Source organism: Anser brachyrhynchus (genome assembly GCF_964034855.1).
Source record: "Anser brachyrhynchus genome assembly, chromosome: 3".
NCBI classification, from domain to species: domain Eukaryota; kingdom Metazoa; phylum Chordata; class Aves; order Anseriformes; family Anatidae; genus Anser; species Anser brachyrhynchus.
The window spans coordinates 92,922,511-92,949,287 of NC_137696.1; the positions used below are offsets into that span (position 1 = coordinate 92,922,511).

The window sequence follows — 26,777 nt, forward strand, 5'->3', positions numbered from 1 at the left end:
TCTGAGCCGTGGCATGCAACTCATTTGCAGTGACAAACAACTTTCTCTACCCTTCTTTCTGTCCATGGGAAGAGTTGATTTTGGATTTAATTGAAGGGTGAGGCAACTGCTTTTGAGATAATGTTTTGCAGTTCCCTGCTGCTCTGTTCTTATTTTCAGGCCCATTAAATACTGTTTTGCGAGAACAGCTTTCTCATTTGAACTGCCCAGTAATGACAACAAATTCTTGTGGTTTAAGGCTAACGTGAGCCAGTTCCAGAGCACCTGCCAGGAGATATGATTTTTTTTGTACCTCAGCTGAGGATACAATTAGCTTGTATAGTTGCAGAGTATGAATGATAGTTTTTATTCTAAAAGTAGAAGTCTTTTGCATTCGGACAACGAAGCAAACATAACATGTACTTTCAAAAGAATTCAGTGAAAGCATCCTTGGTGGGAAAACAATGTTTTTCATGTCAATACTGCAGCGGGATAAATGAGCCTGCTTTCAAGGGTCCCAGCCAAGCCATAGTAATTTAAAAGAGCTGAGCATCAAGTCGTTCAGATTTAGCTCCGCATCCTGTCATAAGCAATCAGATGAAAACAGAGAAGTTTGCTAAATTAGCAGTAAGCCACTGACAAATTTTCCCAAGGTAACGTTTAAGCCTTGCACTCTCTTTTGGCCAACCCCTGCAATTCAGTGAACTTGAAGGAACTCCACAGCATAATTTGCGGCAGCCGGGTACTGCATTTGTGCTCTGCCCTGGAAAAACAAACAAACAAAGAAGCAAACACACAGACTGATGGCCGAAAGCAGATAGCCAGGGAGAGCAAGTACAGGGCAGGGATACAAAACTTATTCTGAGCACTTGCTGCCTCCAGATATTTTCAACTTGAAGCTGATGTGGTTTATCTGACAGCAACAATAAGTGAGTATTTCTCCCAAGTATTTCTCCAGTCTCCCTCCAAGCCATGAAACCTTCTGAATCCAGAGGCAAGGAGCTCTTCAGATCTGCTGTTCAGCATGAGAAGAACCACCTCATTTTGTTCATCTGCAGAGAGTTTCTGAAAGCTTGTATAAACTAAAAATAACCAGCCAAAGCGAGCAGGTGCCAGGAAGCGACAGGAGCATGCATTAATTTTCTGCTAGGACTCTATCAGTTGGAAAGGTGTCAGTTACATGCCCTCCTGGCCTCCTACCCAGACATAGACTGAGCTCTGCTGAGTGCTGGATGAGCAAGTGTGAAGGCCGAGGCCCTTGCGATGCACAGAAATGATCAGATACCAGTGGGATTGTTGAGAACAGGTTTCCTGATGAATAAAAAGCCTGCACGTGAATTCTTCCCATGGGGTCAAGATCTAGAATTAGTACTCTAAACTTTTTTATCACCCCTAGAGTGTTTACCTCCAATATTTCAGAGGATTAGAGACAACGGCAGTCCCTAGGGAGGTTCTACTGTGCTTAAACTAGCCATAAATTGGACTTAAAGGCTGTAGTGCTGGAGATTCCTTAGTGAAGCCATCTTTTATATCTGATAAACAAACCTCAGTGAAATAATGTGGCCTACTAGGATTTTCTTCAACACCTCTTAGGGCCCTGACATCTCTTCATTGACTGTCTTATGAAATTAGTTCATGACCTTTGCCTTGTCAGTGTTCAGCAGCTCCGTGTAGGGTCTGTGTGCCAAGACACTCCGGTGCTTTTGTTATGTGAATTTGTGTCTTTTAGGAGTTCCACCACAACCACTAATTCATTCCACAGAAACAACAGAGAAGTCATGAGAAAATACGGACTTCTGTTTACTACCAGCCTGGCCCATCATCACACAGGCATGTTGAAATGCTGTTTTAATCAGCTTTTGCTAAGTGTAGCAGCCATGCTTAAGTTATCTTCTCTGAATCAATCCAGTTTTATTGGACATGGAAATTATTTAGTTTATGGATTAGGGAAATCGGCCTATTTACACAGTAAAATGCATATTAGTCATTGAGAAAGAAAAGTAGAAAATGACTAACCATCTTTTTTTTTTTTACAAGACTCTAAGAAAAATCTATAAATTTTCAGCTAACGATTAGCATAAGTCAACATGTTACTGTTTTAGAACTACATTAGTGTATTTGTGATAAAGTAGTGGAAAAGTAGAAAAGAGATTGGACATTGCTTTAAATTGTTAGGTGACAGTGATTTATGTTACTTATTATGTGAGAGGAAGAAAATAAGAATTAGCAGTCTGATGGAAAAAAAAATCAAAGGAATACATTTTGAAAAAGAAAAAGTTTTGAATTGCAGATATGTAAATTCAGAAACCACAGTAAGAAAATATAAATTCAGCACATAACATCTCTTCTGCAAATGCATCAAGTTTTCTCTTAAAACTGGTGAGGCCATTTTCCCCTATGTATAAAAAAATGTTCAAGAACATCAGCCTGCTGAAAGCTCATCAGTTTCCATTTATTCATGACAAGTTTGTTTCGGAAAGTGTTTGGAGCACACGGACAGTTTCTGTTCAAATCAAGGACTACTTTTCCTTGAGGTAAAAGTAGCAGTTCAAAGAGGAAATTAGATTGTTGAGATGTATATACATGACGTACAATGCTGAGGTAAATGGGGAACTTGAAAAATGCATATCCTTTCTGATTGTATCCTTATAAATATATAATGAGAATAGAAACAGATGCTACGATGAAGGTCACTAGCATTGTCAGCATTAAAAGTGAAACTGGGATTGCTTTGTTGAGAGAAAAAGGTATAAAGGAGTCATGAAGGGAGGATATTGAATAAGGGGAGGCTGAAGATGGATGGATGCTCCTTCACAATGCATGAGTGAACATACATGTGGTAAAAGCAAAAGGCAACAAAATTAGAACAACAACAACCAGAACAACATGCAAAGCTATGTAGACAAACACATACATAAACGGGTGCTTGTTTTTCAGAGTGCTTGATTAAAGCCAGAAGCTTAGTGTGCTTTCAAAAGAATTTTTATATAAGACAGGGAAAGATGTTAGAAGTCAATAATGCAAGTCCTAAACCGTCCATTAACTGATGACAGTGGAGAGATGTTTTCCATTCTACTGGATCCTTTCTTTCTGAGCATATCATGCTGAATCTGAAGAGCTGAAACTAGCATTTTCACAAGAAACTGGTGAGAGATTTTTAACTTTACTTGATGAATGAACTGGTAATAACAAACCCACTTTAGGTGGGATTAGGGTGAGTGAGACTAAGATAAACAAAATCTTATGTTTTGGGCATCTTCATAATAAAATTTGCCTTCACTGTGATAATATACTTTATATCAAGATAGCATGCTGGTAATTCCTGTAAAAGTTTTGTCAAGGAGTGGCAGGAAAGCGAACATACACATAGCTGCATTGCAGCAGTAATTTTGTTCCATTCAAGGTGGATGTGTGTCTGTGCATTGAGAAAAAATACCTTTTGTAAATGATTGATTTTATGTAAAAATGCTACTGGCTTTGTCAAAAGTAGACTTTTTCCAAACTTTTTTCCTTTTTTTTTTTTTTTCCCTAAAAAGAAGTTTTCTGCTTTGTAGAAGTTCACGGCTTTTTGCTTCAAGCTCAGCATAAGCTATCTTGTAAGCATGAGAAAACTGAAGTTCTGTACAGTTTCTCCCAAAACAGACAACAGACAGCTCTCTTTTTACAAAATGTCTTTCCTCTCACATGTACAACCCATGCTATGACCAAAGTAAATGAGAAACAATCATAATTCTGTTCCTTTGGCTATATCTTTTGGAAACCCTCCAACATAAAATGCATTAGCACAAAAATGTACTTGTCCTTAATTAATTTATAGCTTAGAGCAGAATACCAGAAATAACACTTGAAGTTCAGATACAAAGGTTTTAAAGTCATGGATAAAATATTGTATGAAATTTGTAATAAACCTTAAATAGTGCTGGAGGGCAAATAAAACTAATTATCAATAATCTTAGGAATTTCAGTGATGTAGAACTGCATGTAAAAGATGTTTATCTTGTAAAACACTTAGATTCTATTGAATTTATTGTCATTTTGGGAGACAAAATTATTTAAGTTTTTCCACTACCCTAAACAAGTACATTTACTAAACTGAACTATTTTGGGGGTTTTGTTTTTGTGTATTTGGTGTTTTGTTTTTGTTGTTTTAAATAGCTTAAAGCATATACAATATGTTGTAATATCTTGTTCTGAAGTGTGCATGCTAGAAGGTTACAGAATCTGTATTATATAGTACAGCTTTATATAGGAACATGGGACTAGAAAGGGTATAATGGATCATCAAATTTATTCTCCTAATATTGTAGAAATCACACTTTATAAATCCCCTTCATAAGTTTATCAGGTTTCACTGTAAGTGTCGTTAGGATTTTTGCTGCTGTTACTGCAACTGGAAAATTGTTCCCAAATCTTAGTGCTCCAGGTGAGAACCTGTTTCTACCTTCTAGCACAGAATAAATTCTGGCCAATCTGTGCTGTTGGGTTCCCTTGCCAACACTGTCATGTAGTTTAAATGGCTCTTCCATCTCCCTGATGTTTTCCTCCCTGATATATTTATAGACAGCAACTGGATCGCTTAACAGCCCTTATTTTGCTAAGCTAAACAAGTCAAGCTCTTCATTATCTCTTCTCATATGATAGGTTCCCTCTTCCCCAGTCACCCTAGAAGTCCATCTTTGTACCTGAACAAGTCTGAGGTAATGTGCTACAAATGACAAAGTACAACAGTCTTGTATAATAGTGTAATAAAAGAAGCTATAGCAAACAGAGTAATAATTTCAGGCTTGCAAGGATGTGCAGTGCCAAATATTTAGGAGATTGAGTAAAGGTTTTGAAATCTTCTAAGGGGATCTTTATTAGAAAGAATGCTTTTATCTAAGCAGTTGATTGAAATTGCAGTATAAAATGTTTTAGGGTTTAATCAAAAGCTGGGAAATCAATGAAAATCATGATTTGGTTGAGAGTTTCAGCCAGCTCAGTATGCAGTTGATTAGACTTGTGACAGCAATCACAGAAGAAAGGGGTCTGAGATTTTCAAAGATTGTTTCACAATAACTGAGAAAATTCCTGTGAATGCTATATAAAACGTGATAAATCTTTCCTGGAAAAGCCACAGTTGTATTCATATGATGTCTTTAAGAAATTTCAATGGAAGAGTTCGGCTGGTTCCTTGGAGTGAGTGCTGCAGAGTGGGGTCCTTGTTGAGGACAGGCACTGTAAAGCAGAGAGACTGTGGGGACAACTGATCCCACCACCTCCCAGGATGGTAGAGAAAAGGATATTTGATCACATCCAGTATCCCCTGGCTTCTTGTGTGATAGCTTCTTGGAAATCTTCAGGAAACTCATGACTCCCAGCTGTTAAGGCTGTGACAGCTATCCGTTGTTTTTTGTTTGTTTGTTTGTTTGTTTGTTTTTTAATCCTTACTGAACCAACAGTTTCATCAAGTCTAATGGGTAGCTTTGTACAGAAACTTTTTCCTAGTTGTGCTGAGCCTGCTGTCCCACAGCTTGGGGAGTCACTGGTGTGTAGGATGCATCTTAGTTTGGAGATGAGAGGGATTTTTTTTTGTACTGAAATCCTTCTTTTTTAAGGAATTAACACACTAATTTCCTTTTAGCTTTTCTCTGTCCTCTAAAGAAAAAAAAAAAAAAAGGAATTTCATGATACACTGTAGGAAAAGAGAAGCACTACTTTTAGCTGGTACCCAGGCACACAAATATCAGTGAAAATGAAATGCTCTTAAAAACACAAGCTATTTCTTAAGTGAGAGCAAAGGGGATTCCCATCCGTGGTTAGGAGCAATTCAATACATGCTGAAGAAAATATATGTCAGGGCACTGCACAGGTGGCCAGGGGCTGGGAATGGTGGGCTCCTGGCACCTCCCTGGGGTCGGGGACAGGCCGTGGACCCGTGGGTGGGCCTGGCTCAGTGGGGCCCATGGCTGAGCATGGCTGGGCTGTGGGGAGCTGCATCCGGCCCTGCTGCAGCCTCACTGGGGCAGGGGGTGACAGCCCCAGGGCTGACTGGGATCCTGGGCCCTTGGGGCCCTGACGATAAATTACATAGAGTGCCAGTTGTCGAAAGCATTTCTAGCAGTAACAGGGTAAAATAAAGCCACAGAATTTGTACACGTGTCCATATGATGCAAAATACCACCAATATGATTGAGCAGGCAGTGGTAAGAAGGGAAGTTTCATCAAAGCTGTCATTAGAGTATCGTGGTCAAAACGCCAAAGAAGATTTCATCTTTCCTCCTGCTTAATTTGGTACCCCAGTCCATGGTTTCTCCCCACCAGGGAGAAAGGGATATGTATATGTGAAAGGGGACAGCTGAGGCAGAGTTTCTCCAAAACAGACTTATAGAGAATCTGTAGCTTCACATCACTACGTAGAGAGTAACAAACAAAAAATAACCAATTTACATTTATTCAGTTAAATTGTGATGTTTACACACCTCATATTTTGATATCATGCGCTTATACAGTTGGTGCATGGGATCAACACCCTCAGCAACGGGCATGGAAAAACGGGGGACAGAGGAACCCAAGAGGCATCCTGCTGTGAAAGGGTGGGATGTTTTCATAGCCCTGGTGGGTGAGAGATGCCAGGGGGCAAAGTCTGCAAGCAAAGCTGCTGCTTTGGTTAGCCCAGTGGGTGATTAGGAGTGGTTTTGGTGTGGTTGTATGATCAACGTTGGTGAAATCCTTCCTGAACATCAGGAAGCACTTCTTTACTGTGCAGGTGTTGGAGCACTGGCACAGGTTGCCCACAGAGGTTGTGGAGTCTTCCTCCTTGGGGACCTTCAAAAGCCACCAGGACATGATCCTGGCTGAGTGGCTTTAGGAGTCTATGGCAATGTCTCCTCTTGGGAAGATTTAGGAGTAGCTACTGCACTTAGATGACTTTAAAACTATATATTGTGGAAGCAAATTACTCTTAAGGGCATGGTTTTAAACCAAATCTCCTGTGAGCAAGTTTTTTTGAAAACCATGCACCAAGCCACTATTTTGCATTGAGTATATCAGGTTTTAAAATCATTTAAGCTGATGAAAATCTGGAGTGATTTTGTAAACTCAGAAGAGTCAAGACTCTTCAAATATGAAGTCAGAATTTAGCCCATTATGCCTTGGTCCACTTTTTTTTTTTTTTTTTTAATTTTAATAGATTAACATGAGCTAGTTGACACAAAACTGTTCTTTATTTCTTATACTTTGTGAATCGCACTGAAATTTAGGCTCTTCATTATGAGTACATGGCTCACTTTCTTTTATCAGCTCTAAATAGTTGCATGCTAACTTTTAAAGACAATAATCTTGCTGCTTTGTTTTTCAAATTAGTTAAACTTTCACTGACTCTTCTGAAGGACAATCTTTTTGTAGGGCAAAAAATTAATTTCTGTAAATCCCATGTTCCTCATACAAATTATCTCCAAATTGCCGTTTGTAAACTGCCATGTCAAATGCGATTCAGAGCTTGTAGGTATAACAGTGAGATAACCCCAGTCCTTTTGCTTGTAGCAAATGTTTTGTGTGATAAATAAATTACTAAATAAATAAATGCTCTACTTTGTTCTAGAACTTGCTGTTCAAGACTGACGTTTCCAAAACAATTTTTCAAGAAAATTTAAATATTTGTCAATGAAATAATCTATAAAGTCAAGTTTAATTTAAAGGGTTTGCACCAGTTTAATTGTCATTACATCTGGTTAAGACATCTTTACTGTGTCTATGCTTACATTGCTCATAATCCAGTTAATCATGTTCTGTCAATGCAGAGCAGGGACAAAAGCCATCTGTAAATGCCAAGCTGATATTTACTATTTTGCAAGAATTCACATACAGTTTGTTGAGAAATAATGGGGAAATGTGTCATACACTGCTTTAGCTGCTTTAAGCTTAGACACTATAGTGGTCCTGCTTTATTCCTTAAGTGTTAATCCCCCCATATGTCTGCATTGCTATTAGGAGAATTATATAAATGATTTAAATAGCAGTCGGTCTCTCAGTATCTGCTCTAATTCCATACTTCCATGATTGTTGGAGTTGTCACCATTGCCCCAGCTTTATTTGCCTTGCAGGCTGTGCAAGAAACTGGTCTGCAGCTCCTGCTGTGCTGCTGATTGCCCAGCTTGGCCAGCCAAGGGAGTCAGACATGGGAGTCTGTGGACTCTGTGCAGTGTGATTACTGGATGGCACAAGCAGGAGAGCTTACTTCTCTGCGGTTGTTTCATCATTGCATTGCATTGCACTCTATATATTCTGCAGAGCTAGTCTACTCAGTGAGGAACCCAGCATATTAACTACCATTTTTTTATTTCACTTGTTACAGTTACTCTCTTTTGGAAGGAGAGTTTTACTTGGTATTGATTGCTAAGTTAGAGCAAAAAGCTGCAACTTGTGGCACCAACTCAGGGGGAAGCAGCAGGAGTGCAAGGTTTTACTGCCGGGATTGGTATTTCTGTATCATATCTTCAAGTGCATCACCTGGTATATTCTGAATTATGCGCTCTGGCTGTTGAGACACCTAGATAAAGTCAGAGGGAATCTTTAAATTAAATATATATATATATACATTTTCAAGCCATTTTAAATCTGGCAACCTGTGTTTTCCAGCTGGCCTGGTGGCCAGGGGGCTGAGCAAGCATAAGATACTGCTTCTCTGTTTTGTCATTTTTTTGTCAGCCCCTGAGCTTTATCTTTTCTCCAGGGAGCAGCAGGGACCCCAGTCAGCCCCAGGTGGGAGCAGCAGAGCGATGGCACAGGGACAGCTCCATCCTCGACCCCCTCCTACCCCCTCCGGACCTAGATTCTAGCGAAGCCCCTGCTCTGGAAGCATCCCTCAATACAGGTACTGCTGCACACCACGGGCTGCCTGGCCAACACAACATTTAGGAGTTGCAGTTGCAATAGCATGGCTGGAAAGCAACTCTTGAGTTTCCTGCAGATGTCAGCTCCAGGAGGTGAACAAAATAACTTGTGTCATCTGCTGCCTTTCAAAGGCTCATTGGAATTGCAGGGCTGTCAGAGCCCTCAGGAATTGTTGAGGGTTACCAAGGACATCCTGAATGTACAATATTTTCCCTGAAATCTTTTAGCATATTTTTTAGTTCATAATAAGCATCCTGAGTTAAGGAATTAGTGTAAGGATGAACCCTTCAGCAGGCACCACAGACTCTAATGACCACATCGGATGCCTCAATATTGTTTGGGATTTTGCTTATCTTTTAAAAGCCCTGTTGCTAGAATTATATGGGTTATACTATACTCTTATTTCCAGTTTTAAAATGTCTTGTGGTGCTGGAATGTACCTTGAAATTGAGAACCCAGATCAAAACCTGGAAGGTAACCACTGACTAGTTTTCTAAAAATCTCAGAACTTTAAGCCCAGTATCGTATCATATTTTGAAATGTCTGACTCATTTGGAAAGTTCGGGATTGTGTATATTAATTACGGCCCCAGAAGATCTATCTTAACAATCAGAAAGCAGCTCCATTTGTAGTCAAGGATTGCAAACACAATCTTCCTGGAACTGAAAATTGTACATTGTGCAATTTTTGTGGCTTGTATAGCTTTTCTATTTTTAGTGGGTTGAAACCTGCAATACATCTTATAATCCTCTTTAAATTGTCATTCATAATGCTAATTTCCATTAACTTGGCATAACTAAGTTTCTATCTTAAATTTATATAGTTACTATTTTACCTAACAGTGCTACATAGAGAAAATTTTATTTTTCTCTGGCACAAAGCAGATGCGAGTACAGTTTGATGTGTTTCTAGTTAATAGATTTTTAAATCAGATTTAACACAGTATCTTCTGTTTTATTTAAAAATGTGCATGTGTTATGAAGTTCAATATCTTTTCCATTACTTGAACAAACCATTTATTTAATCCTTCACCTTTTTAGGCATTTGGAACAGTTTCTCTGAGGTTTGGGAAAGCCTAATAAAGTTATGCTTTTCAGCTTTTAGGAAGATACAATGGGAAGAACAATTCTGTTGTGTTTTTTTTTGTTTGTTTTGTTTGCCTTTTTAGAAATACCTCTTCAAGGTACAAGAGATCATTAAGTAACAAGGTTTTATACACAACTGTCCAGTCTTGTTATTGTTAACCTAAATAGAGATAATGCCATGTATTTTGCTACCTGTAGAAGCCAAGTGCACATTTTTTCATACCCCACCTTGAGCGCAGGGGAGATGTGTATGCTGCTGGCACACCAGTCTGTGGCATAATGCTAAATTCTAGGTTCTGACAATATTTTTATTTTCTAGGCTTTCTTATCCATCTAATTATAATCCGTTAGCTATCTTAAGTCAATCACACGGCAAACTCACAGCTATACAGAGACTTTCTAAATATTGCCATTTCATCGCAGGTCAGTTTTATAGCCCTAGAGCCAACTGGCAAACTACTGAATGATTATTTTTATTATTTATGCTGTTTGTTTGACATACACTCGATGTAGTGTGGGAGGAATTTAAAGGATATAGTAGGATACGAGCTTTTGAAATTAACTTTGATTAAGTGAGTTACAGAACTTAATGTGGAGGCCAGTAATATTTTGGGTGTTTGACTGAGTTTTACAATTACTCTAAGGCAGTGATATACAAATACTAAAGGTCTGTGCTGATTAAAGAAAACCAGAAAGTGTGACTGGATAGAAATGAACATGAACTGATGAATTTAATTTAGCTTCCTAGCTGATAAATATTTTAATAATAAACAAGTGCATGTATTCCTCAAATTACAGTTAGTTTAGCAGTCTTTCAGGTTTAAGGATATAAAATATCCTTAATAATTTGGTAAGGAAATATTTATTTAACTTGAGGACTTTGTCCTGACTTTTCTGAAATCCTTTCGAAGTATCCTCAGCATATATTCAGCAGAGGCTCATCTGGCTAGTCTGAGCATGCTTTTCCTGGACTGTCGTGCTCACCAGTTGGCTGCCCTGAGCTGTGGTTTAACTCTCAGCTGGGCAGGTCTGAAAAAAAAAAATATCTTTCACTTCTGAAATTCCTGCAGTGTGCATGTGAACAAATACAGATAAGGAAAAGCTCTTATCTGTGGGCCATGCAAGGAATAGCAACAGGAAAGAGGTTGTACTCAAAGTTCACTTAGACATTTGCATGATGTATAGGAACATGAGAGAGCTGGGAATAAATTGTGGGGGTGGCAAAAAATGAGCATGTGAGAATAGTTTCTGTTACATATTGTTTCTTCAGATAGCTAAAAGAGCACAATAATATGACGAGATGAACTTCCATCCTCACAGGAGGAAAACAGGTTAATCTTCCTTTCTCCAGACCCCAGGTGAGAAGCTAAAAAGCAATAACAATATCATTTTGAGCAATTCAGACAGAGGCTGAATTAGGCTTTTGATCATAACCAGCATTTATACCTCTTGTTGCACATAATCAATGGGATTTCAGTATCCTTATTGCCTTTTAAGATGAATTCCCATCTGTTACAACAGCAATTTGGGAAAGAGAGAGTTTTATTCGAGGTTGTCCCGAGGCACTGTTGGGGAGGGGACCCAACGGTCTCTGCCTTCCTCACAAGCCGCAGGGTTTTGCTGTCCCGTGCCAGTCACAAATCTCTGCCTCCCGAAGCATCCCACTGCCTGGGCCAGGGGGGCTGGCTCCCTCCCCGTGCAACCAAGACAGGACGGAGCCGCCAGCGCTGCCCGCCCGACCACGGCACCACCTTGCCAAGGCCGCAGGTCCGCCGCACAGCACACCGGAGAAGCAGCCCAAAGTAATTTCTCAGTCACCTACACTTCCTTGAAGGCAGCTGAAAAGTATTTAAGTAAACAAATAAGCAATGCTGAGACATTACATAAGTGCTGGGAAAAAATATTTTCTCAGACTGTTTTTCAGTAACTGAAGAGAAACAGATTCCTCTTTTTATATGCCACTTTCTTACATGACTTCTTTACCTGATTTACCAATCAGACTTGCAGATGCCTCCCCCCGGCTTTTTTGGGTAATGACCAAATTTTTGGCATCTTTATGAAAAGTCAAGTCAGCCTTTTCAATCTGCATTAAGAGACCCAATGAGGCTATGATATTCAGAGGCACCCACCAGTTTCTTTCAGTAACACTGAGAACCAAATAGCTTTTCTGTCATCTGTCTCCTCATAAGAAACAGGCATTTGAAAAATCTATGATGATTTTTTTTTCAGATTTACCTTCATTGCCAAAACTGAGTCTCTGAAGTATTTCACTTGCTCTAACTAACTAAAATAAAATAAAATCTAACATAGATCCATTGCTTATTGCTGTTTCTGAAATTATTTGTTTTGGACAATAATAGACAAATTCCTCCCCCGCCCCAAGTTTTTCCCTCAAAAGAAGAGTTCAGCACAAGGACTTGTGGCTGGATAGTCAAATGAGCTGCTTTCCTATTTAGGTAACCCAGTAAGAGTGAGCTTTTGGCTCTTTTGGATACTTTTTAGAAACATTGGGTTCTCTACTCCTCTCGGCCAGAAGTGTCCCTGAGACAGCGGTTTGTGTGCTGATGCCTCGTGGAAAATCCACCCCCAAAGCAAAAGGCACTGTTTGTAACTTCATTAATGCCACAGTGATTATAGCAGGGACTGTGGGGGGAAAGGGGAGCATGACTTCTGCCATGTCCTAACTTTTGCCACCAAGTAGGCACTCTGTCAGATGCTGATAATGAGGTGCCAAACATGTGCCCTTGCCTCCCTGCCCAGCAGCAAACTCAGCCTTCATGATGTTGTGTTTATATATCCAGCTCCAGTTTATCAGCCAGCCAACAGAAGTGCCCAAATTAGGGGCACGGCCTCATTAGTGGTGGCCCTAAGGGGTAAAGCTGAGACCTCCCAGCACTTCCCAGGGGCAGGATGCAGCAGTGTCCTCCAGCCAAGTCCTCTCACAGGGATGCTGGAGCATCACTGGCCTCTGCCCACCACCTTTTTCCATGGAAAGAAAGTCAGGGGATGCTTTCTCTGATAGGCAGGAGCCATGGTGGTCACTGAAGCTGCATGACCAAGGATGGGGACAATCCTGAAGTCTTGACATAGCCTCAGAGAGCTCGGGCTCCATTTCAAAGACATTGCAGATTACAAATGAAACCTAGAGCCCTAGTTCAGTCACACAAGTGAGATGCTTAAAGCTGAGCAGTGTGACTTTGTGCCAGTGCAGATGATTTTATCTTCATGTAGGCTTGTAAAACACCCACTCCATTTGTAGAAGCTCCTTTTAATATCTTTCCATGGCTCTGAACTGAAATTACTTTCTAAGAAAACAGCTAACATTTTTTTACTCTACCCTAGTGGAAAAAAAAAGAAAATTCTTTTTTTTTTTTTTCTATTTTGTTTTATATTCGCAGTGAGGCAAATGAAACTGACTTAGATTTTATCCCTGTTGAAATTGGGTTTCAAGATGTCACAGACATTAAAGCAAGGTGAATCTGGCAGCAAGTAATTTTAGTTTTGTTAATGCAAGACCATGCCGGGGTATTCATTAGCATCTTTTTTCTCTCTTCCTCTGCTACCCAAGGTAGCTATGCTATGTTTTCAGCTTAGCCTGACTTTTTTTTTTTTTTTTGCTGTGAACTAAAAAGCCCAGTGAAGATTTGAGCAGATTAACAGTGAGAGGATGTTCAAAAAAATCAAATCTGCTCAACCTGTAGATGCAGCTTAACTATTTAACTTCATTCTTTTCAAGTGAAGAAATTGTCTAGGGATTTTGAAACCAAGGCATTAGAAGAGCCACCTAAATACGGTTTCTATATCTGACAGCTATTAAAGTGGATGAGACCATTTTCAATGCCCAGGTGAACTTTCTGAAAGTTTTTATGCTGCTCCCTGTCAGCATAAAGCATTGGTATTATTTAAATCAGGCAGGCTGACATTTACTCCTTTACTTTTTGCCATGTGTTCTTAAGTCAGTGGAAAGCCTGCAGGAGTACTGGGAAATAATGACAGTCACTGGGCTGGCACTGCCAGGAATGAAGTAAGACTCTCCTTTCATTTTACCTCTTTACAAATGGTAATGACAACTGAAGGCCAAGGTTCTCAATAATGCAAGAGCCTGTGGAGCCCCACAGTGCTAGTCTGTTTATCGGTGACGTGTAGCAGAAGAGCTCAAATTTTGTATCACCAAGCTCAGCAAAGGCCGGTGTGAAGTAGGGATGTTGTGCCACCTCTATCCTTCAACTGTGGTGTCTCTTAGTGATCAGTGCTGAACTGCTGTACTATCCATCAGTACAGACTTAAAAATACACCTCTAGAATAAGTAGTATGCTTTTGCGTGCCTTGACCTAACTTGCTGGAGAAAAATATGTTTTCTTTTCTGTTTTCCCACCACCCTGAGCTTATTTTCCCTCTGTAAACTCAGTATTTATGGTGAGTTGCACTTTCCCTGTGCAGAGCTGAGTAGTTTTCCATTTCCTTTGTTTGTAAAGAAGACGGCTGTGGAGGAGAGAAAAAGGCTGGAAATTAAGCAGTGCCAGGGCATGAGCACGGATACTGGGAGGTGAATGTCTGTTCTCTTAAACAGTTGGAGTGGTCCATGGCACGCTTTTGGCCTGGCCACTTAACACCCTCCTGAACCATTTGAGAGCATGCTTTGGGAGTCAGCAGAGGCTAGGAGCTATTCCCAGTGGGCAGTGTGGATGCAGCCAGCATGTTATGGATGCTAAGAGGGCTTAAGAGCCTGAAGGATTTTCCAGGACAGCTGGCCTCACAGTCAGAGAGCAGCCCTGGCCATGGTTAATCTCTAGTGTGCGTGTAGCCAGAGAATTCCTTTTTTTTTTTTTTCCCCAACAAGAATGATATTATTGTAAACCCACCAAAATTGATAGTGAAACTCAAGGGCAGGTTTAGCATCAGAGGCTTTTTTAACTTCTTGTTTTGTTACCAGTTAGACTTGACAGTTCTACCTTTCAGGAGGCAGAACACAGCCCATCTTAAAGCAGGGGGTTAAATTCACCTCTCACCAATAGGCCAGGCATGCATGTGCAAGCTGGTACTCTATGTCTATCAACAACTGAAGCTTCCCACAAAGAAGTCACTGAGAGAGATTTGGAACTTGCTCCCTGCTTTGGTTGACAGCTGAAATTTGAGATGCTGCAGATGTGTTTTTGCACTGTTGTCTCTTGGAGACACTATTTGTAGAAGATACAGGTCCTCTGTATAATTCTTTTTTTCCTTTGCTGTAAAATCTGTGAGCGTATCTACATCCTAGTTCTTTTTGGTTATTTTTATAAAACAAAAGAAATTAAAATGAGTCAAATATAAAATATAGCTATAATTGTTTAATAGCTTCTGTGAAACCAGAGCTGTGCAAATCACAGCTACTGAAAAGAAAACAGGCTTTGTGTCTGGTCAGCAAGAGACAGCAACACTTTCTTGGACCCAAACCCTGAAATCTGCTTTTGGGACATTTAGCTTTTTGTCTTGTCTCACACTTGTTAAAATCCAAGTCAATTTTATAATAAGGTATCATTTTGAAGTGAAAAGTTGAAATATATTTTGTAGAAAGCTAATAATAGTTGCCTCCTTTCCTAAGAGTGTTCCTTATTTGTCATGTGGTTTACCAAAACACGTTTCTAGGTTAAGGCAGGATTGCAAGGATGACAGATTGACTTTACTTTCCATGCTGTGTTCCCTTGGTGATACATTGGTTTTAGGTATTTTGGTTGGTCATTGTAAGGATAGGGACAAGGAACCTGGAGACAAAGCTGTGATTATTATCAACTAGCTCCTGTCTGTTGCTACTTTCAGCAGTTTTCTGCCACCTTGGAAGCAGAAAAACTACTGTTAATGGAGCAGCGGTCTTTAAAAACTACTTAAAAGAGGTATGGCATGGCTCATGAGTCCACAGTATATTTGATCTTGCAGGTTGTAAGCATGGTTCTATGGTGTCAACAAAACAGAAATGACTAATGTTTACTTAACACCAAAGATTACCCATTTGCAGCAATGAAGAATCTTTGGTAGGCCAGCTAATCTGCATCACCTCTCTTACCATTTTCCAGGCGCGTTCTGGCTGTCAGATGATAAAACAAATGTTTAGTAGGTTCAAACTGAAACTGATGGTGACATTGCCAGCTTTATCTTCATGTGAAGCTCAAGGTTTGATTTTTCACTCAAAATGGAATAACCGAAAGGGCTGAAAGCTGTAAAAGAAGATGCAATGAACCACAACAAGGCACAGCGCTCATCCAGCCCTCAATGGGTGGCCATGTCTCAAGAGAGATGTTGGGCAACCACAGGCCCCATCAGCTAGGTGTGAGGTATGTGGTCCCAGAAAGCCATCTCCTCCAAAGATTCGTTCAAGTCAGGAGTAGTCCTGGACACAAGTCACTCCAGCAGGGTGGAAACAGGCCGTGAAGAGGGTTGAGTAGGAGCCAACCTCCTCCCATCTCTTTCAGCCCGGCTGAAACGTGCTAGAAAGGCCGCACCGCAGGCAGCTAGCACTCTTGCCACCTAGCTTGCTCCTGGCCAGTCCCTTTCAGCCACTCTGGAGAATAAATAACTAAACCCTCGTCAGACCTAGAGGCATGTTTGTCTAGTGGTGTCAGCTACTTGAGCTGGCTTCTCTGCAACTCCTGTTTGTACTTTCTGGCAGCTGGGAAGCACAGTAATCAAAACACGGATGGAGTGATATATAAAAGTTTATTTTTTTGACTGAATGATGATCTAATAGCTTATCATTCCTCATGTCTCATGCATCCAAGATGTTTTTCCAGATGAAGCCTGGGAAACATGAATTTCTGTGAAACAAGTCTATGTTACTCCTTAGTTCGGTCAGCGTGCATTACTCAAGAAAAAGTGTTCCAGCTGAAACCACAAGTTTGTCTGAAAATGACAAAGTTAATGGAATTATACCAGCATAAACTCTGTTCTTTGTAAAGCTGTGCCATAATTTAGCCAGAGAAGAGTTTATCTTGGAGTTAAGAAAATGGTGTTAAAGCAGTGTAAATCTGCCTTAGTGATGACTGGGTTTCCTCCTAGCTCTGCGAATTTCTTTTCTGCTTTCAAGTAGATTACACCTATTCAGAATGGCAACTGGATATGGAATTTGCAAAAATCTTTTCTTCTTTAAAAACACTCACGCTTATCCCTTTCCTTTCTTTTTCCAAGTGAAGGAACTATTATGAACATAATCGCTGGTGAATAGAATCCATGTGCTGTTATGCTCCAGTGTTACAAGAATCAATTTTAGAAGCCATAAAATAAATCTTTGATAAAACAAAAAGGCCTTATAGAATCTCATGCTGTACCTCTACAAGTGTATCTGCTATAACTTTGCTAATATTCTACCCTATTTGCTAGCAGCATAAAAAGAAAAGTTGACCAAAATGGATTAGGGAATAATGAGCTAGCAGTTACTCGATAGAAGAAAATAATGTATGTCCTGCATTAAAATCAGTCACTGCATTTTTGTCAGACAGCGATAATAGAGACAAATTCTCCATTTTTCTGATAGTTAAAGCTACTCAAATTTATTCTACCCATGGAACAATGTGTATCAAGAAGTGAGGGAGACACCGTGACAGCTGTCTGTCATTAGGCAGCGTCTCCTTCCTGCGTGGGCTCCTCCGAGCGATTCCATGGCCTCTTCCCCTCTCATGAGCTCAGGCAGTGGATGCAGCTGGCAAAGGGTCCTGTGGGGTGGGAAGGAACCTGCAGAGCAACACTTGCAGTGCAGGCGGTGCAAACCCTGCTACGGAGGTAGCATCAGCAGGAAGATGAACATGAACATCTCGTCTTTGGTGCAGGAGGCTCAGCACATGTGCTTTTGGGTTCTGCTCATCCTAACTCTGGTGCGACAAGTGCTTTTTCCAGCTCCACAAGTGGACCAGATGAAAGGATGAAGGCAGCAGTGGTGTTGTGTAGTAGCCACAAATGCTCTCCTAGTCTGTATAAGGATTAGGGCCCTATGGCTTGGTTATTCAGGCTGTTCGTTGAGTAGAGAATTGCCCCTATTCACAAGGTACCACTGTGCCAATCTCTAACACTGAGGACAAGCAGCTAACACACACTCTCACAAAAGGAACATGTATAATGTATGATAAGGCCAGAAGGAACAGAGACCTCTCATTGTCTGATTTTGCAGATAAGTCATGTGTGTGAGGACAAGAGACCAGGGGACTCTCTTGACAAAGAGTACAATGATTAGTGCTCCAGTTGCGAATGTTTAGAAATTCAGGAAACTCCAGAACTGCAAAGGGGAGATATTTGTTCCGTTCTTCATTGTATTAGTCATTTGGTTTGACACTCTCCTCTGACCAGCATGACTGAAACAAACACTGGAGTCATCTGCGAAAGCAAACCAAGAATGAGGTCTGCATTCCCTTGGCACAGCATCGCTTGGCTATCGCAGAGTCCGGAGTCTGACACACGTCTGCTCTGTGCAGCATCTGAGTCCAACTGCACACAGCACAGCCGTCAGTTCCTACCAGCTCCTTTGGGAATGCACTGGTACCCCCATCCTTTTTATTTCTTCAGGTCAGTCAAAACAACAATAGTGAACATTTGCAGAGTTCAGGAAAACAGCCTATGCAGCAATACTTTTAACCAGTCTCTGAGGTGGTGTGAACAGTTGTGTCTGTAAATGTTTTTCATGTAACCACCACACTACTGAGGCCTTTGTTCTGTCTATCCTAATCTCTTGGGGCTAAAGGCATCCATCCTCGTCTGGAGTGGTCCTTGCTGAAGACTTTTCAGAGAACAAGGTCAATTTGGTGTCCCTATCTTCCTCTCTTCCAGAAGTCTGAAAAGGTTCTGTCTTCTTTTGTTTTGTTTTGTTGGTACCTACTGCTTGCAGATACAGACTAATATTTTCTTCAGTCTTCACTTAGAGCATATTTCAAATTACCTTCCACTTTTAGTGCTCTTTGCAGATCAGCAGTCTTTGGGCAGAGATCTCTGCCATATACCAGGTCCTTCTGCACCACGCACTGCCCTGCTCCAGTGGCCTGTCTAGCAGAGCTGCTGAAAGTTGCAGTTCCCCATCATGTAGCTCCCAAAGCCACAGCTTAGAAATAATTCCAGTTTTTACTCAGTAATAACACAATGGCACTGACCCTACCATCAATTGTTAGTCTGTCAGAAACCCAGCACTTTCATGTGATATCTTAATCAGTTAAATCTGCAACTGAGCTCCAGACTACAAATTTACAGCCAAAGGCAACAACCATATCATGGCTGTAAATCAACATTATTTATTTATTTATTCTTGTATTATAACATTGTTAGTATTATTATTATTATAAGGGAAAGCAGTACAGAGCCAAAATCAGCATGTCCAATTAGCAGGAGGGAATGCACATTAAGTTTAAAGAACCCTTTTGCACTATCTGATTCTAATAGCAGAAATAGCAGGGCCTAATCTGACCCATCATTTCAGAGCTATAGGGAGAACAAATTGCCGTCGACTGGGGAAACGTTTGGAACAGCATGCAGCCTGTCCTCTCCTGACATCCTACTCAGCAAATTCCTCACAGATTTCCTCCCAGTGTCAGTACAACTGACATAAAGGTTATTTCATAAAATTTTGTGTGGATTGCTAACTTGTGAAAACCAAAGGACCCGTGCCCAAAACAACAGTACAGACTCAAGTAAATAATCATAGCATTTTTCTTTTATGCTTAAAGCTTCACAGACAAACGCAGCAGAGGAGAGACTGAAGTTTCCCAGCCAAGTACCAATACTGTGAGCACATATCGAAATGAGTAGCCAATAAATGTTGAAATCAAGGTGACTGATCACATAAAAACTTCTTGTTTGACTGGCGACTGTTAGGAAAGGTTTCCAGTTTAATGTGCAATATGATGAAGGGTGGAAAAAAAAACAGCAGAATTAAATATTAAATGCTAAAGTCATTATAAATCATACCAGCTATTTCTTCAGCAGATCAGGAATGCTGTAAGACACAGAGGTGTGATCAGGGTGGACAGGAGGAGGACATTTGTTACCAGCATTAGACTGGCAGTGTCCCCCAAACCAATTGTGGAACCTTAGTAAAACAACAGATAGGCAAAGTTTTGGAGGTTTGATATTCGCATACCAAAATAATGTCATGCAACTGATCAGAAACTTTTCTTGTTTATCATGATGGTATCAGAAAAGCAGATGGATATCCAAAATGATAATACTGAGCTCTCATTCCCAACATACAGTGTTTCGGCCAAGATCACTGGTATGTTCTGGCTACTTCACATTGCTCCCAATTAAAACTCAGTCAGTCTTACAGCTGCTTTGTATTCCTAGAGCAGTGCAGAATAGCTGGATCGTGCCATTGACTTTGGCCCTCAAACTGCTTGGAAATTACTATGTCAATATCAAAACTTTGGCCCTTTCTGTCATTATTTAGGCTTGAGTTGACCTGCATCTCTGGCTTCAGCATATGACACCTTCTCATTTGGGTAACATGTTGGAAAAGTATCAACATTATAACTGAAGACAGAGTAGGTGTCTGCGTAGCACTGATTTTGGCAAGCTTTTACACAAAGAAAGGCTGTTAAGGGTAATGTCCCTGAGAGTAACAGGCTGTCTGCCACACTTACTGTGATGTAAGACTTGGTGCAAAATAAACCTACAAGTGCTAAAGAAATTTAAAAAAAAACCTCAAAGGTTTGACTTCGTTTAGTTACAGCCATAGTCTAATTAGCTGTTTGATGCAAAGCTCCAGATTAATTGGTTAAGCTACTCTGCTGCTGTATTAATGAGTTAAAAAAATAAATTTGTCATCTGTCCTTCTGGGCCTGTATTACCTATATTCATTCAACACCAAGTTAAAGTGCACTTTAAATATGCATTCTATCTAGCAGCTCTCTCTGCTCCCACAGGGACTGGTGGATCAAAGTGGCTGTCTTGAGTTATGATTTGACAGGGTGACACACCAGCTTTCATGAAGTCTAACATACCCGAGTGCATCTGTTTGATTGTGCTGTGCTTGAGGTGGATACTGTGTCTCAACTCGTCATGAGTTAAATTTAAATTTAGTTGTGCACCTTCAGGTTGAGTCATCTTTCTACGGAGAGATGTTACTAAGCAGTGTAATGTAATAATCTGTTTTCCACTGGAAAACATGTGTAAGACACACTTGCAATATTTATTCTTAAAACATGTAGGATGTTCTAGAGCCACGAGGCCATTCACGGTAAGCCATGAAAAATAAGCCATGGTTAGGAGATGAAAGTGGCTGGAGGCTGTGGCCCACAGGGACTCAGAAGGAAATACTCAGAAAATACAGACAGCTTGAATCCCAAGTGCTCTCTCCTGAGAGGAAGCATGGTTGGAAAGTTTAAAATCCATTAAAGTTAAACAAATTGAAAAGCCCTATCTGAGAGGAAACATAGTACAATGTTTATTTTTCCATTACAAACCTGAGACCTAAAAGATTTCCTGAGGTTCTCAGGTATTGTTCAGGGTTATAATGGAGATCTGTTTTTAGAAAGTGTAATTCATGTGTTTAATCCAAACTATTTGATGAAAAACACACTGCATAAGCATTCAGGAAGTTAAAGGCCATTGTATACCTGTATCACACATTGTTTGGATAGGAGCTGACCTACAATGCAAGGAATCTCATCATGAAACTCTCTCACTCAAAAACATTGGGCCTAATTCACTCCTCATTCATGCTGCTGGCTGAATTCCACTGAATTAATGAAGTTAAGACATGAGTAACCAATGATAATAAAAAGCCATTCTTCCTGCTGAGTGTGAAACTACCAAAATGCAAGGCTAATCTGAGTAGGAGATTTATAATACTGGCCTACGACAAGTAAGTAGCAAGCCTTAGCAGGCCCAGCATAACATGGGCCAAGCAGATTAGTCAATGTATTTTACGGTTTGCCCCATCACTACTGATCTGCTGCTCTGAGATCCTTATCAGCAAAATGTGCGATGTTAGCGATGTTGAGAAGCATCTGTTTGATTAATGAACAAGCTGCAAACTAAATTCAGAGGTGAATTTAAGTGAAAAGAAAGATTTGGAAGCAGAGGAATATTCCTCATTAGATTTACTGATACAGAAACTGGGCAAGTTTAAGACATACAGACCCTTCTTCAACTTTCTTCCATTTGTTTTGCTCAGGCAACTAAAACAAGATACATCTCTGTACAGATCTTACTTTTCCAGTATTCTTAGACTGTCTTGGGTAAACGAGACTTAAGTAAAAATGAAGGTAGCGGGAGATATGACCATACACATAATTAAGTTGAAGTTAGGCAACATAAATTTCTGGTGGTTTCCCTTGACTGCTATACAAGCAATTTCAAGTAAGATGAATTTTTAGACCAACTTAATTTAAATTTTCACTGCCTTACATTTTACCTCTAAGTTTGACACTGAACCAAATCTAAATTCACTATTGCCTTTTTATTTCATATGGCAGAAATATCCTGATCCCAAATAACAATCAAGGCCACCTACATTTAAGCATGGACAATAATTACAAAGACCTACTTCAACACAGGAAGGCCACAGGATAGAAATATGGGTCCATATATAAGCATGTCTGAATATGTCTTGTACATCTTTTTAATTCTGATAAGTAATGAAATACACACGGTTGAATCCATCTTGTCTTCTGCCATTGCTGTTTAGTGACAGAGAATGAAACTTTACAAGATAAATGGGATTTTAAGGGGTGTCAATATCCCCAGCCAAGTCTGCAGGGTCAAGGGAGAAAAAGGAGAGACAGTTACAGGAGGAGAAAATGGACAGGCAGATTAAGCTAATTTTAGTTGAGTGTGTTGCATGGTTGATAAATCAAAAAGGGATGACAGATAAGAAAGAACTGTGAAAAAAATCTGAAGACAAGGGCAAGTTGTTTAACTTGATATTGCTGAACGGCATCCAGCAGAAGGAATCATCTTTGATGAAGATGATTCACAGAAAGGATGATTTTAGCAGCTGTGTTTTATGTGACACCAAAGCTACGTTACTTGTAAACTAAACGGTCCCAGGGCCCCATTCTATCCGTGAGGTCAAATAGCACAACCTGGCCATGCTCGCACTACTGAGCTCTTGTGTTCCAGAACAGGGGGGCTGCATCTGCACTGCCTTTTGGACTGATCCCTGGTGTGGGACGAGAACTGGCTGGGAGAGTGGCAGTTCCCCTGGACCAGAAGTGTGCCAAGGATCTGCAAATAGTTTGATAATACAGAAGGTCAAGCGTCAGAGCTCAGTAACATTTGCTTCACTGATGTCCTGGGATAGACATAGCCTAAGCGTGCAGTGTAGGTGCTTTAAGAGAACAGAGACGTGAGTGTTCAATAACCAAGACCTAACATTTTGCAGAAACAGTGAATCTTCTGGAAGGACTGCTTTGATCATGCCCATTTACCTCTTAGTGTTTTCGTGCCTTCTTGCGCTTCTTATTCAAACTTCTTTTCAGCTTTCTTTCATCGCACTTGCAGCCTAGTAATCTCATGCAGTATTTATCCTAAAATGCAGTTTACCACTTGATTTAGTCTGCATTCCCAAGTTTTCTTAGTTACCTGGAACAAAACCAGTGCTTCACTGAGGGGAGCTATAGAGTGACCATTGCTTATCATGCGTTGTCACTCCACTCTCTCATAAAGAATTTATACATAGGGAACATACTTTTTGAAAATTTAAATTGCATTTCTGCCTTTCAAGTAAACCTCGTGTTAAAATAGGGCCTACTTCAACAAGCTGTTTTGTTCAGTAGTGGTTAATTGCAAATGATCAAAACGTTGACTTTTGGAAAGGTCACCCTGGAAAATGTTTGTTATTATTTTCCTGCATCACTTTAGGCTCCATACATTATAGCTCATATCAGTGTCCTGGCATGCTGACAAGCAGGGTTACTCTTACTTTAGGACTCCATTAAATTTATAATCAGTGCTCTGGATTCACTGTCTGCCACACACAAAGTTACTGAAAAATTTGAGCTTTGTGTCCCCTTCCTTTGAGCATGACAGTATATTTCTGTATTTAGAAGACTGTTGTTCTGCCAAAAGGCAGTATTTCTCCTGTGGCTTTTTGTAAATAGTTTTGTTTATAAAATGCACCTTTATGTTTCTTTCTAGGTAGGGATGAGATCCCGAAACCAAGGTGGAGAAAGCTCGTCTAACGGGCACTTCTCCAATTCCAAGCCTGTCATCAGCCATGCAGAGAACGAAAAACTCCAGGATGATGCCAAGAAAAAGAACAAACCTCATCGGAAGGAAGATGAGGTCATGGTTTCAGCAACTGTCAAACGGCACTCAAGATCACCTGGGCCTAGTGAACGAAAGAACAAGAAGTCCATAGAGCTCTCTAAAGAGGACTTGATCAAACTCCTCAGTATCATGGAAGGAGAACTGCAGGTAAGCTAAACAACTTTTTAAACTGTATTTTCTATTTATCCATATATTTTTAGGCTGTCCAAGAATCATGGGGCTCAAGAGACAGTGACATGCAAATGTAAGGCAAAGGACCATAAGGAGAGAGCAGTGCTAGCTGGTTTCTATCAGGATAGTCACAGTTTTAAGTTCTGCTTTATTTACCATGTCTATCTGCAGCTGCCAAAGCAAGTGAAATTACAAACACCTGTCAGAAATGATGAAGAAAGGGGAGTCTGGTGGTTTTGAATGCTTGAAAAGAGGCACAAAACAACCACAGGAGAATCAGTTCAGAAAAAGACAAGCAAATACAGTGAGTGCAATTACAGTCTTAAATACAAATACTCAAGGGAGAAATCCACAAGTCTCTAATACTGGAAAAGGACTTAAGATGGCCCAGGACCTTGTGCATACTCACGAGTGTTGCTCAGGTCTCAGCCAAAGCTCTGCCTGTCCCACCTGACCTCCAGCACTCTCTGCACATCCCCTTCCTTGCAAAGGCCCATTGGTTTTCTTTCCTGGAGCAGTGCTCACTCGGAAGTTTTCTCAGTTGTCCTGATTTGCATGTTTATTTAGCCCAGTAATAAGTCTGCTACGTGAGACAGCTTGGGTTTGTGTTTAACTCACATCCCCCTAATTTCCATCCAGTTTCAAGGGTTCTCTTTAATAATAATAAATCACTGAACTCTCAGGAGTCTCAGCCATTAGGGAAAATGCAATTTCAAAATGAAAACCTGAAACACAGTATTTGAAAAAGTCAGTGTGAAGAATTCTGACTTTTTACAACTTATCCCCCTCTGCATTAGGACTGCTTGCCAAATTTATACATTCTTTTGTTTCCACTCTAATACTATTTTTCAGTGCATCTGTGGACAAGCAGAAAAAACTTGCCCAACCTGTGTGAAAACATGCTATGTTGTGATGCCTTAATTCCACCTAACCATCATTATTTAGCATTTCATATAAGGCTTTACTTTTTCCATGAAACCTGCATTCAAAAAGTTGTTACTTCAATTTTGGATTTTTTATCATTTTATCTGATTAAGGGAAGCAATTGTTTTAGAAGTGATCCATTCATTTCTTTGGCATATGAGTCATCTGAGTTATACCATTACTGCAACTTTGTGATTTCATCTCACTTCAGGTTGTCAGAAAGGACTTTCAAGTTTCGGGAAATATGCATTTAAAGTAAATAGTTGTGTCACAAAGACCAAGAACAGTCATTTGGCAGTGAAAAACTGGGGAAAAAAGCAAAAAAATCTGTTGAATGCAATTTTGCTATGAAAAAAAATTGTATCATTATAGAACAGTAGTCATAGCCATAGTACTTCATTTTACTTTATATAAAACCTTGTATATGTTAATTCCTAAAATATGGAGCTAGCATGCAACTCTGGGGGTGAATAGAGCCAAACCTGATTAAAAAGATATTGTTCTCATGTAGTTCAGAAAGATTTACCCTGAAGTAAGTACTCAGCAGTGTGCTCAGGTGGCCAAGAAGGCCAACAGCATCCTGGCTTGTATAAGAAGCAGTGTGGCCAGCAGGTCTAGGGAAGTGATTGTCTCCCTGTATTCGGCTCTGGTGAGGCCGCACCTCGAGTACTGTGTTCAGTTTTGGGCCCCTCGCTACAAGAAGGACATGGAGGTTCTCAAGAGAGTCCAGAGAAGGGCGACCAAGCTGGTGAGGGGTCTGGAGAACAAGTCTTACGAGGAGCGGCTGAGGGAGCTGGGATTGTTTAGCCTGGAGAAGAGGAGGCTCAGGGGCGACCTTATCGCTCTCTATAGGCACATTAAAGGAGGCTGTAATGAGGTGGGGGTTGGTCTATTCTCCCATGTGCCTGGTGACAGGACGAGGGGGAATGGGCTAAAGTTGTGCCAGGGGAAGTTTAGGTTGGATATTAGGAAAAACTTCTTTACCGAAAGGGTTGTTAGGCATTGGAATGGGCTGCCCAGGGAAGTGGTTGAGTCACCATCCCTGGAGGTCTTTAAGAGACGTTTAGATGTAGAGCTTAGTGATATGGTTTAGTGGAGGACTTGTTAGTGTTAGGTCAGAGGTTGGACTAGGTGATCTTGGAGGTTTCTTCCAACCTAGACGATTCTGTGATTCTGTGAAGTCACCTTTGTGGTCTTTAAAGGGGATGTGAAGAAAGTCACTAATACTTCCTGGGTGACAATAAATGTGGTCTTTATTCTTATCTCTGAGTAACTCTCTTGTTCAAGAAAGGTTTCACATGGAGCTGTGGCTCTTCGCCCTTGTCCTCCACTTCATAGCCAAGTTATACAACCTTTAAAGGGCTGCCCACATTCTCATTATCCCTATGAGGAAGATGGAGATAACTGCCATCTGCTGTTAATATGGGCTGAAAATCCTCACCAAGGTTATACACGCATTGTCCCACACAATACTTTTAGGGATATTCCTACATAGAAGCCCCACAGAGATGTTAGGCTGCGCTAAGGCAT

The 26,777-nt window shown here is 40.4% G+C and overlaps 1 protein-coding gene across 7 annotated transcripts in view; it reads left to right on the forward strand.

The window, feature by feature from the left end:
* The window catches only part of FILIP1 (filamin A interacting protein 1), a 130,123-nt gene that overhangs the window by 45,103 nt on the left and 58,243 nt on the right, over positions 1 to 26,777 (forward strand). For 4 of the 7 annotated variants that reach the window (XM_080583762.1, XM_080583766.1, XM_080583764.1 and 1 more), the window contains one exon: positions 24,021 to 24,299. In XM_080583762.1, the coding sequence (XP_080439888.1) occupies positions 24,021 to 24,299 (279 nt within the window). Of the gene's footprint in view, positions 1 to 8,689; positions 8,831 to 24,020; positions 24,300 to 26,777 lie in introns of all 7 variants that reach the window. The other 3 variants (XM_080583765.1, XM_080583763.1, XM_080583767.1) reach the window with 1 other exon arrangement.